The sequence below is a fragment of the Anoplophora glabripennis genome, unplaced genomic scaffold (genome assembly GCF_000390285.2).
Source record: "Anoplophora glabripennis isolate ALB-LARVAE unplaced genomic scaffold, Agla_2.0 scaffold13, whole genome shotgun sequence".
NCBI lineage: Eukaryota > Metazoa > Arthropoda > Insecta > Coleoptera > Cerambycidae > Anoplophora > Anoplophora glabripennis.
The window spans coordinates 1,259,806-1,276,514 of record NW_019416478.1 but is presented as its reverse complement, the minus strand read 5'-3'; the positions used below and the strand labels follow the sequence as shown (position 1 = coordinate 1,276,514).

At 33.6% G+C, this 16,709-nt stretch overlaps 2 protein-coding genes across 2 annotated transcripts; both read left to right on the top strand.

Moving 5' to 3' along the window:
* Positions 1-140: 140 nt before the first annotated feature.
* On the top strand, positions 141-11,139 carry LOC108904506. Its single transcript, XM_018707098.2, has 9 exons — positions 141-379; positions 575-637; positions 1,618-1,746; positions 1,801-2,158; positions 2,767-2,796; positions 5,702-5,866; positions 6,724-6,979; positions 7,159-7,288; positions 10,044-11,139. Exons 1-9 carry the CDS (start codon positions 209-211, stop codon positions 10,263-10,265), a joined length of 1,524 nt encoding a protein of 507 aa, XP_018562614.1. The 5' UTR covers positions 141-208; the 3' UTR covers positions 10,266-11,139.
* A 3,277-nt stretch (positions 11,140-14,416) lies between these two features.
* Positions 14,417-15,681, top strand: LOC108904184 (39S ribosomal protein L44, mitochondrial). The gene is made up of 5 exons (XM_018706635.1): positions 14,417-14,566; positions 14,619-14,855; positions 14,944-15,143; positions 15,207-15,510; positions 15,570-15,681. The coding sequence occupies exons 1-5, from the start codon at positions 14,491-14,493 to the stop codon at positions 15,653-15,655; spliced, it is 903 nt and encodes a 300-aa protein (XP_018562151.1). The 5' UTR covers positions 14,417-14,490; the 3' UTR covers positions 15,656-15,681.
* Positions 15,682-16,709: the final 1,028 nt, after the last annotated feature.

Genomic DNA, 16,709 nt, shown 5'->3' with positions numbered 1-16,709 from the left:
AAATAATACCAAAAACAAATTTCATTTGCATAAGTCACATGTATAATAATTTAGTAACAACAAATATTTGCTTTTGTTGCAGTAGTTCAAAAGCAACACCCAGTGCTGCCAGTTCACAAAATGCAAACAGTGAATTTAATTTAGTTTGCTAGTCCCAGTTCGCAGTTGTGACGCGGATGGAGAATGTCAGTTAAAAGTTAGAAAAAAAATGGGTAACCATCATGGGCACGGGCACAAATCGGGAAATTCGACCCCAAGCTCTGGCGCAAGCTCCCAGGATGGCTCGAGGAAGAGCATATCCAGGACGACGTCTGGTAACGACATCGAAGAAAAGCAGCCCACCCAATTCCAAATATTGCCCACGGAAAAATTAGCCAAGGTGACGTATATCTTATCTTATCAGACCGTGTTAAATCAATTAAATTGCACTCCAGTCACGTTAATGATATATGTTCGACGTGAAGCGCAAAATAATTAACAGTTGTCCTTTTATTTAAGTGTTTAGTGTTGGTAGTTGTTTTGTTTTGAGGCGCCATTTTTTAATTTGATTATTTTGAAAATGGTTTGGTTGCAGATTCTAACAGAAAAAGCCCAAAAAGAGGAAGGAGTCAGTGGAATTACCCCCAAAGTTTTTACAGTAAGTGATTTCACATTTTTTTGCCATATGCTTTGGAAAATTGCCACTCATAATATTTTATTGAGCTCTTAAAATATCCCATTTACTTAACTATATTTATTCAACTATATTTATTCTATTTAACGGATTTTGTTATTTTATTTGCTGGCCTACATTTGGTAATTAAATTTAATGTGCTCCAGTTTTATTTCACTTTATATGAAAAATAGAAGCTATGATTTTTATTATGTTGTAATTACATTTAGGTATATGACAAATGCATACATAATTTTGACCTAGAAATCTAATGGAGAATGAAACACTTAAACTCAGTAAACAAACGTACTAACATAATAAGTTTTAGTGAAAACATGATATCGAGAGTGATGTAATATCTTCTTGAAAGTGACTTCTAATGTTACTGTCTAACAATTAAATTGTTCATGGGTTGCAGTATATTTGAAGGCAAGCTTGTTATCTAACCTTGATCACTATTTCATAGTTTTTTTATTCACTTTTTATGTTTATTGTATCATAATAAAATGGAACATTAAAGTAATGCATGTAGGTGTGCGGGAATGTGAAAACATATCAATTAAGGTTGAAAGAAAAAAAGAGAAGTCTTATTTTTTAATTTAACTAAATAGGTTTGTGTACCTATATAAGGATTTGTTTTTGTTGTTAATGTGGGGATTTCGTGGTATTTTGACACCTACATTGGTGTGTTTGTAAATCTAAGCTTCTAGACTTTTTTATATTAATTTATTTTATTGATCTCTAATAGCAGTGTGGGAAAAACCCAAAAATGTTTGTATACAAAATGTCTTTCTTTCTTTTTTTTCTAGTTTTTAAAGGTGTAATAATATAAGTAAATGAAAATCCTGTACGTTTTTGCAAAAAAATAACGTGGCAAAGTTTTATGTGGCATACTGTTTAACCGCTTATTCTTGTTTGCTTTTAATACGTTTTTTTAGGTTTTAAAATATAACTTTTCCTTTCAGCATTACTTATTTCCGAGATATCCAGTTTTAGGCGAAAAACTGTTCGACTACTTTCACACCCACAGCAAGTCTAAAAATTCGTACATAGGAACCACGGCATTCAAGCTACAATGCGAGAATTACTTAGCCGTAAGGACAACCCTCCCCTTTCCCTTTCAAACTATTTATTTTTTATAAACCTAGATATTAGACGACGACGTGATCCGGGACACTTTGGTGAGAATGTGGGCGAGTCAAGGCGAAGATCCCTCGGGCGAAGTAATGACCCCAGAAGGTATGACCTCCCTGCTCATGTGCACGTACCACATCAGCATGGATCACTACTCCGAGGGGCCACAGATGTGCCTTTCGTCGAACAAGACGCTGAAGGCCGTCGTCGACAGTTGTTTTTATTCCAAGAAGAGTCTATCCGTTCAGTTTGTCTCGCACTGGATCCAGAGCAACATTCCTAGAATACTCTTCCCGCTACATAGATACGCGGTGCATTCTCTGGCTACTTCCTGGAGGACTCTGGAGGAGTGCGAGCAATCGTTGGCTGCTGGTGAGTTTTTTACTACGCTTTTGAATTAATTTTTTTTGTAATCTAATTTAAAAGATACCTTTAGTATAATGACGTGTTTTTAGTTATAGTGACTCATTCTACATGAAATTCTCCTTATCGTACACTAAAATAATTGCTGTGCGACTCAAATTTGTATTCTGACTAATTAATTTTATTAATCTTGGAACAAATATCATTATCTTCCGACTAAAAATGACATAATGCGGGTGCCAATATTTTATGTAGGATAACTATTTTTATAGTGCCATAAAGTGAATAATACTTCGACCTTACGTTTACGCTTTTATTGCTATTAAACACGTTTTCTCGCCTTATAGAATTTTTCGTTTATAATAAAAATTAGCGGCCGTTTAGGAAATTTTAAATGAAATAATGATATGTATCTCAAATTATAAAATTTATCTCGGTTTATTCATAAACGGTGACATAACGTACACGTTCAAACATTTACTTAACAATGTTTACTTGTTTTTATATTCAATCATCACTTTTTCGAATTTCATGCGTCAAGTATGTACATTGCCATAATCCGTCGGATAAGGCTTTGAGTAATTGGTAATTATTTTATTCCGATATTTTTTTTTTAGGTAAATCTAGGGATATAGTGGCCTATCCAGGTAAACACAAAAAAAATGTTGAATAGCTGTTGCTTAATCTGATGTCTGAGCTAGAAAATTTTCTGTGTTGCTTAGTTCTATGAGGCAAGGTTTAATTTTAACTCTAAACTAACCAAAACATTAATCATTGATAATAGACCGTTTTTAACTGATTTTTTTTATTGTGTTGCATAATGACGAGAAATGTAATTACTTTTAAACGTAAACAAGCTGGCCATTTGGGGCTCTGTATAGGTAAAATTTGTAGAAATATTTTTTTGTTATATTCTGATTTAAGGAGATATAAAAAGTATTTTTATATCACTTGGATTTATCACAAAACCTTTGATTTATTGAATGGGATTAAAATTGATTGATAATAACATACAAACAATGACTTCTAAGGTAAATAATTATATAATTTATAGATCTGTTATTCATTTTTTATGATTCCGTCTAATAAAATTGAACCTTACCTTTGGACTGTATCTAAATTAAAATATGTTTACAACTTAAATTGTACCATCTACTGTGATATGTTGCATTAATTATTTTAATATACAGCTTTTGTGTGTTGCGACTGTAAAAAATTGGAATGTTTTTTCTGTTCAATTAAAAATTATCAGTAATCGATACTGGCAAAAACTCGGTCGGTTTCAGGAAAAAAGTATTGTTATATACAACGTGTTCTGATTTATAGGTATGCAGACCATTAATGTAACAAATAAAAAAAGTTCAAATATATATTTTTTAAGAATTTAAAAATACGCGCTTGTTGGGACACTATAACTTCATTCAAATTGCAAATCCTGGGCCTGCTACAATTTTTTGTCTTTTTTTGAAATATTCTTAGTAGAAATACACTTTCAATTTTCATAATGGTTGTTTTAGTCCAACCAAATTACACTTGGAGAAAAAAAAATTTACCTGAACTTTTATAAGTGGAAATGGTAAACATGCGTCAGCAAGGGTGGCGGAGGGTTGATTTGGAGGGTTGAAAAGTTGTGAAAAATTGTATCATTGGGACTTCTGGCGAAAGTTGATGTCAAACGAAAAAGCATTGAATACAAAACTTGTAGATCATGCAAAAATCTACCACTTTTGTAGAGGTCACATTTTTCGTTTTTTATTTCTCATTTCCGCAAAAATAACTTAATTTTGACGAAACTTGGTCTGTCTTAAATAACCACAAATTTATTTAGATAAAAAAATCAAGAAATTTCTGAGATTCATTTTTTCCGGTACGAAACACTTTTTTCAAAGAAAAATTCTACTTAGGAAAATCATCGTACAGAGTTCTGCCGATAATCATTTTTTTCGTTTTGACATACTTTTTGGTGAAATAAAGAAATCTGTAATCAAGTTCAAAAACATGCTCAAAAATGCAAAAAATAAAATAAAAAATGACGCAACAATGAATTTTTCAGTAATTTCAGTTTTCTTTTTTTTCCCTCTAAATGAGTTATTTCGGTCTATTTCATAACTTTTTGAGTAGGGTTCCTGTGAATGAAAAAAATGTCGTTTCGAGAAAAACGCGTTTGAAGATTTCCAAAAACTAGAAATTCGAGAAATTTGTCAATAATATAGAGTGCTTTCCGATCAGTCAGCGATTCCACCACATATAACAGTTCTTCTTCTTCCTCATAGGCATCATTCTGAGCTTGTATCTGTTCTTTTCTTGGTTAACAAGTGACTTGAACAAGCGTTCCGCCCTACCTGCTGTGCTCGATGGGCGTTCGGTTTTAGGCTTATAAAACCGGAACGAATAGGAATTCCGTTTTGAAATTTTGGCAGTGTATTGTTTTTTTTAACGTTAATTCGGAATAAATTAATTCACTACACTGAAGGTAATGAAAATATGCCAAGAAGAAGTTATTAAATTTGTTCATAAAATTTAAAAATTACCAGACGTATAAAAAAAGGTATTGGAACATTTTCGGAGATAAAGAAATTGTTAATGCAATTTTTCAAAAATTAAGAATTAAAAAATTAAGAAATTAAAAAGAATTACACAAGATTTAACAAGCTTAGGATTTGTAATTCTGAGATAGTTCTAATTTAAAAATTTATTTATTTTTTTTTTTGTTTTTTTACTACTACTAGTGGCCTACAAATCAAAACACCTTGTACATGTAAAAAAAAATTTTTTGAGGTTCTTTTGTTAAAAAAACTAATCTATCCATGGGGGTGAAATAAAACAGAAACTCTCATCCTGTATAGAGATTTAAAAATTCGGAAAAAACCTGAAAAACTAAAAAAATGTCCAAAAAAATTTAAGAATCTCAAAATAAAATCACTTGAAAAATACTTATTAAAATATTTTTCCAGATATATTTTGCTGGAATTAACCTCGGAGAGTATGAAAATAACATATTTATTATAAATCTTGAATTAGTAGAGATAAAGCGCAAATCAACAGGTAAATTAAAATATTTTATTTAAATCATCAAAAAGAAACAAAACATAAAATTTTCATGAGTAAGCAAAGAAGAGGAAGAAAATTTCAGTTCCCTATAATTAAAGAATCAACGGTTAAAATATTTTTTTAAACAAATTTCATATAAACTAAAAACAAATTCAGACAAAAAACATTCTGCGAAAATGGTGTCATGATTATTTTATTAAAATAATTTCTAAGAGTTATTAAAAAGATAAATTTTTTTAATATGTTGTTAAATTTTTCCAAATTTTTGAATTTTTACAATTTTTCTGGAAAATTTTTTAGTCTTATTTTTTTAAAAATTTTGGACCTCTACCAGGACATCGATAATGCATGTATTTTTTAAAATTTGTACCGAGTCCTTTTGATTTTTAAGTTTTTATTAAAAAAAAAAACGTTTCTTAACCCCGTTTGATTAATTTCGTGGATACGTGGTTTTAACCGACGTTCTCTACGTTCAGCTTTCTGAGAGGAAATTATTTATAGGTCTGGAACTAGCCACGCCCGTGTTGGAGCAACAAAACCCATTTCCTCAAGCCAAACCGCACCCCCACATGCTGACCATGAGCATGTCTTGGCTTTTGGCTGGAGCGCTACCACCTCTGTATTCTCGTCCACAGAAAGCACAGTCGCCCAGCAACAGCGGTGTGGGTAAGACAGACAAAAAGGTTTTATTCCCTGTATTATTGTAGTTCTAGTATTTTTTCTTCGATCCAGTCTTGATATTTTTTCCACTAAAGAAAGTGTCGCAAAATCCACGCAAGACGTAATTTTGATAGAAAACACAGGTTTTTAATTAAAAATTGTAATTTTTTTATTGACTCATCAAGTATTGCCTCCTTCTAGGTCCTTTTGGAAATCCAAATGAGTCCGGGATTGACGTCCTGTGGTGGCTCTCCATGGATAGGCTCGAAGAATGTCAATACATGACTCATTTGGATTTTCAGAAGGCCTTAGAAAAAGACACGGCGCCCAACGTGGGGCGCATGTCAGTATACAGTATAGGGTTATGCATGGAATAGCATATCGGGTAAATGGAGACTCCATGACTTTACTGGGACATGCACACTCTTGTCGAAATTTTCCATGACCGTTTTGTATAAATTCTGAATTTCATTGATACAGCGCTTAAGTTCCTGCTTCAAGGCGTTGGTGATTGTGAGCTTGTCGGCATAAACCTTAGAATTAAAAAAAAAACAAAGAAAAGGGTCCAAGTGCGGTAAATTGCATGATCTGCACAAACAATTCTGATAAAAAAAAAGTAAATAACGGAACCATGAAATGACATTTCAACGTGCCACTACAACAACAGTTCTCAACTAACTGAGACAAATGAACTTTGTCGAAAACAAAGACCACATTACAGTACTTTTACTTTGTGAATATGCCTCGTTTTATATATTATTAGAGTGATTTTTCGGTATTCTTTGAATTCGCAAGTAATTGACACATAATTCCGACATTATTTAACTTTCCTCTTCTTTCCTATTAATTTTAGAATTTTCCAGGGTTAGCGAGTAAGTCATTCCTCTCGAAACTTGTCTGCGCCATTCCCTCTCACTGGACGATACTGTACGACTCGGACGAGATGGGACTGGGCTCCAACAGGTTCCTCCATCACGTCCTCAGTTACAAGGGACCGACCCTGGTCCTGTTAAGAGTACAAGACGGGCAGAAGTTCTGCATCGCCGCTCCCAACGAGTGGAGAGAATCTCACCATTACTGGGGCGGGGAGGAATGCGCCGTCTTCCAATTGTTACCCAAGTAAGAGGCGTAGTTGACTTAATTCGATAATTGATTGCCTCAAAATTGATTTTTTCATTTGCATTTTCAATGTTTTAATTGAAAATGCCTGTTTATATCGTTATATCCTACGTACTTGATAACGAACCTAGTAATGTGAATTTTTTTTACTCTTTGGCAACGTCTTCGTATATTTTCAGGTTTCATCTCTTAGAAAGAGGTGCAAAGATGCTGTACCTGAATTTGAGCGTTCGTGGGTATCCGCAAGGCCTTCGCATCGGTAAGGACCCCAGGGCTCCAATTCTTACCATCGATGGAGGTTTTGAAAAGGTCAGTATAAAGTTGAAGTCGAAATTTAAAAATATTTGTGTCGTCGTTGAACCAATACTGCCTTATTGCTTTTTTGACCGTATCGTTACCGGATCCGATTAATATGTGTGCTTTTAATTAATAAATAAACCTCATATTTCGTTTCTTTACAAACAACTCAGGTTTCTGTTTACAATGTTCTTGGAATTTTGCCATGAAATGTTTTATTTTTGATAATTGTCCATACAAATTATTTAAAAAGGCTTTAAATACAAAAAAAAATAAAGCGAAAATCTTCCGTTACAACAAGTGATGCTTCCCCGATGAAGGTTCAGGCAAGGCTCTGTTAAACAGCGAATACTGGCGACTTTTATAGTCAATTTCACATGCGTGACGTCTTCATTTTAAAGCAAACTGTATAAAGGCTGCCTTTAATATTTCGGGAATGGACGATCCTGGTGCTATTTGTGTTATTTACAATGACTTAAAAAATTCATCTCGGCCATAAAATGGACTTAAATCATGAACAGTAGTGCATCGATGAACTTAATTTTTCTTTTAGCGATGAAGCACCATAAAAAATCACTGTATATTGGTGGTATACGAAATTCTATAGTGGTTGTGGTTTGCTCACCGACGAATCTCGTGAAGGTCGTCCAAAATCGGTTGTTGTTCCAGAAAACATTGATGTTGTGCGTAAACCGATATAGGAAGATTGTCATGCGACTTATCGTAAGATTGAGGCATCCTTGGGCATCAATGGGACCAGCATACGTTCAATATTGCACGAGTCTTTGACTGCCAAAAAAAAAATTGCATGTGTTGGATCCCACGTAATTTGAAAAATGCTCAAAAAACGGCCGGCGTGGATTGGTCGAAAGAAATGCTCAAGAAATACGATTGTGATGCTTCAAAACACCTCTAAGTCATCATAAAAGGTGACAAATCATGGATTTATGCGTACGAGAACGAATGTAAACAGCAGTTTAATTGACTGTATGGGTGTCTTTCAAGATGAGTCAATTCCACGTCGGACGGTCAATTCTGAATGTTTGTCAGAAGTCTTCGGAAAAATAAAGGAAGCCAATTGTCGAAGATGCGTCATTCTCTACCAGGACAATGCGAGCTCTCATACATCAGCTCAAATAAGAGATTTTTTGAGAATTGAATGTCAAATTGATGGATCGTCCACCATACAGCCCTGATTTGGCACCCAATGTCTTTTTTTTTACCAGACAAAAATAAATTGCAAGGTCAACGTTTTTCGACTCCTGAAGAATCGGTTGATGCGTTCAAAATGCATGTTTTGGAGGTACTTCAGTCGAAACGGAAAAAGTACTTTGAAAATTGGTTCAAGCGTATGCAAAAGTGCATTGATTTTCAGGGAGAATATAAAAACAATATAGTCATATATGTTTTGGAAAATAAAAGACCTTACATGAAAGACATTCTAGAATTATCTGCAAATTCTGGATAAAAAAATTTAAAAGTACTTCATAATTTAGTATTATTTCTATATTTTTGCCTCGATTTTCCTTTTCTTCATTCATATTCTCCTAAAAATAACAAACATCCCCCAATTTTATAACTAATTAGTTACTTATTTAATAACTTTGACAACAGTCAGTTTTTACTGTTTTATTTCATGTTGAATAAGTTCTCGCTGTTTTCCAACAGATGGCGGCATCAGAACTGCAAGTGTGTAGTTTAAGATGGTAACTCACCTATAAAGAAGTACCGTAAGCAAGTTTGAAATTCAGTGAATGTTATTTCACCAAAGTGTAAAGTACTTTTTTTCATGCTTAATAAAAAGTATTTGAAGGGAAAATCTGCAGCCGAAATACACAGAATTCTTGTTGGCATTTACGGCAACTATGCTCTGTCACGAACAACATGCCGATATTGGTTTAGACGCTTCTAAAATAATGATTTTGGTGTGAAGATAAAGAAAGCTCTGTCTCACCGAAACAGTTTGAAGGTGAAGAATTGAAGGCATTACTTCATGAAGACTCATGTCCGACGCTAGCCGCACTTGCAGAATCATTAGTAGTTGATCACACAACAATTTTGAAACGTTGTGAAGGCATTAAGAATTATTCGAAAGCAAAGACATTAGGTGCCGTACGAATTGATGCCTAGAGACGTAAACGTGTGAACAACTGCTTCAATGGGAGGCTGGCGATGAAAAATGGATATGCTACGATAATCTTAAGCGTAGAAAATCGTGGAGTAGTCTCACCATGCGTCAACATTTTCGGCAAAGCCCAATACTCATGGTTTTAAGCTTCCATTTTGCATTTGATGGGTGGGTTCTGGTGGTTGGCTCAAACCGAATGAGTCCTACCTCGTTCGATTATCACTTGTCCCAATGGATGGCACATGGCCTGGCTGCGCAGCACTTCCATTCTTATGAAAATGCCAAAAAATGAGTCGCCTCTTGGATAGCTTCGAAAGATGTGTCATTTTTGTGAGGTGGAATTAAAATGCTACCACAAAGATGGGAAAAGATTGTGGCTAGCGATGGACAATTCTTTCAGTGACATGTTTTTTACTAACTTTTTTAATTGAAACGTTAATTTTCATGAAAAAACAGCGAGAACTTATACAACATCCCGATAATGAAATAGACTTTCCGTAATAATATAATTTTGTGACTAGAATACGCAGAATACTGAATAAAAGTAGAAAAATGAAATTAACGTCTAAAATATTCCTTCTAGAATCAAAATATTTACCTATCGATTGCTTTTGGTGACTATTTTCCCCTATTTTACAGATGGAATTCCAAAAAATACCCTACTACCTGGAGTGCATCGAGGTGTGGGGTTGCGGCGACCACGTGAGCCTGGAAAGACAGTTGGAGGTGAAGAAGTGGGAGGTGAAGGAGGCGGAACGTCAACGGACCGTCAAGATGAGCGCCGCCGACTGGCTGGACCACCCTGACCGTTACCTGTTAGAACTCGCCGGACGACCCCAGTACCACCAAAGCCAGACCTAGGCGCTGACCTAATTAAGATAGGAAATCAATTAGTGATACCTTTTACTTAATTTATTCGACCGGTCGGGGAGGATTTCAGTTTTCGCGCAACTATCCGACGGCTAAAAAAATTTAAGCGAATATGTATTTTGATATCTAGATTTAGGGTACGGATTTGCTCGTCCTCGGCCCGGCTTGGTATACAAAGTGTTTCGATCAAATTGGATTCCTGAAAGGGTCGTGTAATCCAAAAATTTCGCTTTTGGAATTTGTAACGTTGGACGAGTATGTATTGAGACAACTGGATACTTAATTTCGAGGCCTTTGCAGCTTTACTTAACTATATATAAGCTAAAACGAGTATGTACATTTTATGCCCTAGTTTCAGTAAACGTTATCACTATCTTTTTTTTTATATACACAAAAATGGTGCAAGTTTGGTTAAAATCTAACGTATTTGCTTCTTGAAACGTCAAGGTGGTAATCGTCCCCAACAATCTAATGTACAAAGTGAGCGGGAAACAGAATTCTAACCTTGTATGTTCGTTTTTGTCAGAAATGGTTTTTAAGTGGCTCTTCCGCTAGTTCGTTCACTTAGCGACATTTTTAAATTTACTGTTTCTCAAAGTTTGTTGGAATTTTTTTCATCGTGAAAGTTCTCCGTATGAATGTATAAAACATCCCTTTACGAACGTTTATTATCAAAATGTGACCTAGTTTAACTTTCACCTACCTTCACTCCTCTATATATCCTCTATATCTAACAACTAATGAAATCATTTCCATCGTGAAATCGGCCATTTTTAGAAGTTTGTCTTGAGGATTCTACAGCAAATAGGCAACCAGCAATACATTTTTGTAGATTTTATTACACAGTTTGTCGAAATATGAATTAATACACAAATAACAGACTTTCCCCCGTTCTAACGCAGATTTTCTATAAATTGGAATTAGTTTGAACCTCAAATTATTTTTTGGTGTAAAGAAATTTGTAATTTGCTTGTTCAAATGCGGCAAATTACAAATTCCTTTGCAACAAAAAGTAATTTGAGTTTCAAACTAACTCCATTTTATAGAAAATCTGCGTTAGAATGGAGGAAAGTCTGTTATTTGTGCATTAATTCATATTTAGACACACTTGTGTAGCAAAATATAAAAAAATGTATTGCTGGTTGCCTATTTGCTATTAACGTTTCATACTGTTCGTTGGATTTTAACCTCGCCCTTTTTATTGAAATCGAATGTTTTTTTAAAATTCAATTTATTTTCCACATTTTCGATATTTTTTCAGTATCTTGACACATTCTTGAGAGACAAAATGTCATTTTTCCACATAATCTCTGCGTCCTTTCAACCGCCTTACGCCACTTGCATACGTTCACAGTAGAAATCAAGACCAGTAAGTTTGAACTACTATTTAGCAGTTTTCATGAGGGAGTCATTTTTAAACCTCGTTCCGCGAAGGGATCCCTTCAGATTACCGAAGGGATGGTAATCACACGGTGCCAGATCACGGCTGTATGGTGGGTGTTTCCACCCAAGCTTTGTAATCTCGGTGGTGGTTTTCACACGAACATCTGGCTGGGCGTAATCATGCAACAGCAAACATCATGTTTTTTCCAAATACACTTTTCCTGCTGAAGGTGCAGTTTTGAATTTCCTGCTTCGGCGAGTTTGCACGATGCCATTCCATCGATTGCCGTTGCGTCTGGTTCAAAGTGACACAACCAGGTTTCAACTCCCGTCACATTCTTGGAATGTTCCAAAAGTTTGCTGTCTTCCCTGTTTCTTTGTGGGCATCCGTCGATATTCTCGGAACCCGCTTGGCGCAAACCTTTTTTTAACTTCAACTGTCTCGATGTACTCCACACACCCTTTCTGCTTGGATTGATAGTTCTTTCAGTGTTATGCTTTTATGACCAAAATCAGATTGTGAATACTCTGCACATTGTTAGGAGTCACTATAGTGTTCGGGCTGCCGCCGTGCGGTAAGTCCCTAGATCTGCTTGTCCAACGACTATCTATACTGTGATCAACAGCGTCGTCCCTGTGCATCTTTTTCAATCTCTTGTAAATGTTTGTCACTCTCTCGTTCTTACAACACAGAAACTCTATAACAGCAAATTGTTTCTGACTGACATCAAGTGCAGCAATCGTCTCGACGGAGTGCTACGACAGCACGACTTGCAGAAACGGGTTGAATTAAATTTGAATACATGCGGGAAGAATGTTTCTATGACCTCCGTGAATGGCAAAGATGTAGAAGAAAAGTTGGATTTTTGGAAAAATGTGCTTTTCTTTTGGGATTGTCCTCGTATTTCTTTGAAGTTTTGAAGGGACTGTGATTAAATCTGATGCCGTTAATAAGAAAATTATAATAATTGGCCTAATCGTGAAAATGTCTAATAAGATTCTATAAGGGGTCACAGTTTTCCAGATAAACGTCAAGTTACAATTTGGAATAAAATTATCGAGTTGTTACTGTGCCACATAATTCTTTTGAAAAGAAGTTTTGTAGGTTTTTAGGAGGTATGACTCATAAAAATAGTTCCTTCCGACATTGGCGACAGTATTAAAATTTAATATTTAATCAACCGATAATTATCGTACTTTTATTTTCTTGTCTCGTTTACTTATTGTTTATAATATTTCTACTTAATTTTGCAGTGTTATTTACTAAAATATAATACTTTATAATCTAGTAGGCTTGGCTTTGAAAGCCAAGCCTACTTACAAGGAAAAACATTTTTAAACATTGCACGCCGCATCTAGTCGGCTGCAATTTAAAATTTTAACTTTCTCTGCCTTTTTTAAAGGTTTTCTTATTTAGCCATGGAAAATAACATATATTTTTCCATTGTACTCGTAGACGTAGTAACAAATTTTTTATCGAACTGTAATTACACTTTTAAAACCTTTAAAAAATTTGATTTTTCAAAACTTGCTTAGTGACTTAACACTACATATTTAGTCGTTCGATATTTACTTAATCTTCTAAACAGGGTGTTCTTTTTATAGATGAACCATTTTTTTTTATAAATTTCTATTTAGAAATGCTTAAAGACAATAATGTATACTATAGAAAATTGTATTCAATGAAATGTTTGTTAATTAATTTTTTTATCATATTTTCTTAATTGAAGTAAGTATTCTTATAGTAGAATTATTACTTTTTTCAATTTGTATATTTATTTCAATATTTAAGTGAAATAATATTTTTGTAATGTTACAAGATAAATAAATAAACTAAATAAATTACACTTGTTTCTTTCTCATTCCTCGACATACCATGTACTTTAACATGTGAATATAGAAAATTTAAAATAAACCTAAATATAGCTAAATTTATTTTGCTTAAAAAAAATATCTTTTCAAAGAGCCAGAAAGGAACTGATTCCAGTTTTGGATTTGGAAAAAAATCAATGTATGTATTTGAAGGCGCTGGATATGCAGGATGGTCAAATTTTTTCTTAGTATCTAGACAGGAAATATTACAATTGTTAGAAATTTTATTTCTTCTGGTTGGTAATGGCCCTCTTGCGGAATTTCTTTGTAATTATATTATTATATATTTTATTCTGCGTTGAGTTCATGTTCTAGGCTGTATATTTCCGTCTTTAAGTGCCTAAAGTCGAAAAGTCAATAAACCACCCAAATTATCCTGGGAAACCTTCCAGAAATCTTTGCTTTTTAATTTTTATTTTACAATAATTTGGTGTTCATAATGCGCCATCTATTAAGCAAATGTTCGAGTGCATCATAAATATATTTTATAAAATTACAGTTATCTGCTATTGTAAATGTCAATTCTTCATTATTGTCGCGTGTCGCTAGCAGATGTCCTCTCCGGAAATTAAATAGAAGTGTTCTAGAACAGCCTTTCCTTTTTATTGCAGAGCCCTACAAGTTGGTCGAAATTAATTATTGTTGATAATTCAAAATCAAACCAAGGCACTGCACCTCAAATCAAACCAATAAAGTTTTTTGTACAGATATTAACATCTCTAGTCTCTGGTTTTGTGCCGCATGTTTCTTTTCTAAAAAAGAGTAGATCAAAACTCCCCTTATCTCGTGTATTCTTCTTCGTCTTTATTTGGTCTACACCCTTATAAAGTTGGATTCCAAAGGTAAATTGTACGCCATATATTAAAGAAGAAGAAGAAAGTTTATAATACTTTAGCCTAACTTTTTCAAAAGTTATATTCTAATTTTACATATTTTGTATAATTATTTATAATTAATAAATATGTCTCTGTGGAGACCACCGTTTTCATTGTTACATCGATGTATTAGCAAAAATTTCTACAATTTAACAATATCTGGTATAATTTCTGCTGCTGTTTTTGTGGTTTTTTATTCATTCTTATTTTTCAGAAACCCGTAACATAAAAAGATGGGTTAGCCCTACTTTAAGAGTATTAAAAAAGAGAAGAGATTTGATAGGTCCAGAACCAGAAAAACCTAGATCTACGTATTTAGAATGGAATTACGATGCAGAAATTTATGCATTCGGCAAACGATTAGGAGAAGAATTTGACAAGAGTTTATTGAGAAGAGCGCTGACACAAAGAGAATATGCCAATATGCAAGAATTCACAGCAAAAGAGAAAGGTAATTAGTATTATGTTTAGGTAAAATTTTGTATTCAAATCATTGTCACAATACTAGAAACTAGGTTATAAACATATTATTTTCTAAGGTCTTCCGATTCCGGAAAAAATAGACAATTATGAATTAATTCAAGAGGGTAATGAGATAATATCAAGAGTGATTAAGGAAGAATATAGAAAATTATATCCAGAAGATATTGTGAATGCCGTTCATAATTACTTGACATCTGAGGATATGATGTCATATGTTGGAAGTCACATAGGACTTAAGGACCTCATTTTAACTAATGTAAGTTTTCTTGCATTACTTTGAGTAAATATACTGTATAATTTCTAAAATTCTTGTATTTAGGAATTTCCCGTTGCAAAGGAAACGTTATCAAATACATTCAAGGCAGTGGTAGCAGCTTTGAAACATTCCCAAGATTTGAACAGAGCAGAAACGTTTGTTAAAGATATTGTGTTGAGTCAGATGAACGGTAAAGATGTCTACGAAATCTGGGATCCACAAAATCCCTACGAATATCTCACAAATTTACTCGGTGAAAGAGGAATTACTGCGATAGAACCGAGATTGTGCAACCAATCGGCTGTTAATACTATTTTGGCGAATTTCCAAGTAGGCCTGTACAGCAACAAAGAGCTACTTGGAATCGGTAAGCAAGTTACGATGTAAGTATAAGGTATTAAAAAACTGTAAAAATTTACTTTATAGGTTGGGGCGAAAATGTGCAAATCGCAAGAGAAACCGCAGCACTAGATGCTATACAAAGAATTTTTAGCAATTATGTACCCAAGTAATACAAATAAATAAAACGGTAATGTAAGTTCTGTGTTTTACTGTCAATATTTTCGTTTTATATGGGCCGTTCCACGCCAGACTGGACGGTTTGAAAAATTTTGACTTTCAATTTCTTTAATTTTTTTATATTTTTTAATACCCCTCAAAAACGCCGTTCTGGTAAATTTTGAATTTTTTTTGATTACTTGTTCAAATGTATAAAATTTTCAAAAAAATCGCTCTTAGTTTTTAACTTTCATAACTTTCTTAATAATGTTCCAAATTAAAGCTTTTTTTTTTTAATCTTTGTGTTTAGATGGCCTTTACAGAAAAAAATACAAAAAAAATTCTCAGTGTTTCGCTGAAGATTTTTGAGTTTAAAATTTTAGTGTATTCGTCGATTTTTCAGAAAATTTTTTTGTTTCAAACGACTATTCTTTTAACAACGTTTAAGACCGGTCCGGTTGTGGGCCCTTCATAATTACTATTTTTTTGGATTTCTGAAAATTTGGAAAAAATGGATTCTCTATAAATCATAAGTATTTTTTTCACTGTATACTCTTTTTTTACTTATTTTAAATTAACTTTAATATTTTTTAATCACAAACAAGCAATAAATACAACATTGCACGACAGGTACTGATAACAAAAATTCACTGAATCTCGTTTACAATGAATGATGACAAACGTTTATGCTCGAGATAATGAGATCGCTGATTGGTTGAACAGTATCTTGCCAACAAGAAGGAAATAAAATTACTTGTCATGTGGCTTGTAATCATTTATGAAGGCTGTGTAGAAACCATTAAAGTAGGTCCGAGGACTGATTTCAGGGGTGAATTTTTAAACGTTTGCATGTTTACGTTTAAAGTTACAAAAAAATAAAAGAACTTACACTTACCTTGCGTTTATGTTTGTGCCCTTAGAAAAACCTTTCCAAAGGCGATCCCTCTTTTTCTTGGCCTGAAACCTTACTAGGATGTAAAAAATTGTAAAAATATCTATTCAACAAACCATAAGATTATATAAAAATAATTTTCTTACTATTCTTACTAATAATGATTTTTTAGAGAG

Bases quoted from the DNA above. Each gene is read 5' to 3' on its own strand.
- LOC108904506 (XM_018707098.2), top strand. From the start codon at position 209: ATGGGTAACCATCATGGGCACGGGCACAAATCGGGAAATTCGACCCCA. The intron at 2,797-5,701 runs GTAAACACAAAA...AATTATTTATAG, and splicing joins GGATATAGTGGCCTATCCAG to GTCTGGAACTAGCCACGCCC. The intron at 6,980-7,158 runs GTAAGAGGCGTA...GTATATTTTCAG, and splicing joins GTCTTCCAATTGTTACCCAA to GTTTCATCTCTTAGAAAGAG.
- LOC108904184 (XM_018706635.1), top strand. From the start codon at position 14,491: ATGTCTCTGTGGAGACCACCGTTTTCATTGTTACATCGATGTATTAGC. The intron at 15,144-15,206 runs GTAAGTTTTCTT...TCTTGTATTTAG, and splicing joins AGGACCTCATTTTAACTAAT to GAATTTCCCGTTGCAAAGGA. The intron at 15,511-15,569 runs GTAAGCAAGTTA...TTTACTTTATAG, and splicing joins CAAAGAGCTACTTGGAATCG to GTTGGGGCGAAAATGTGCAA.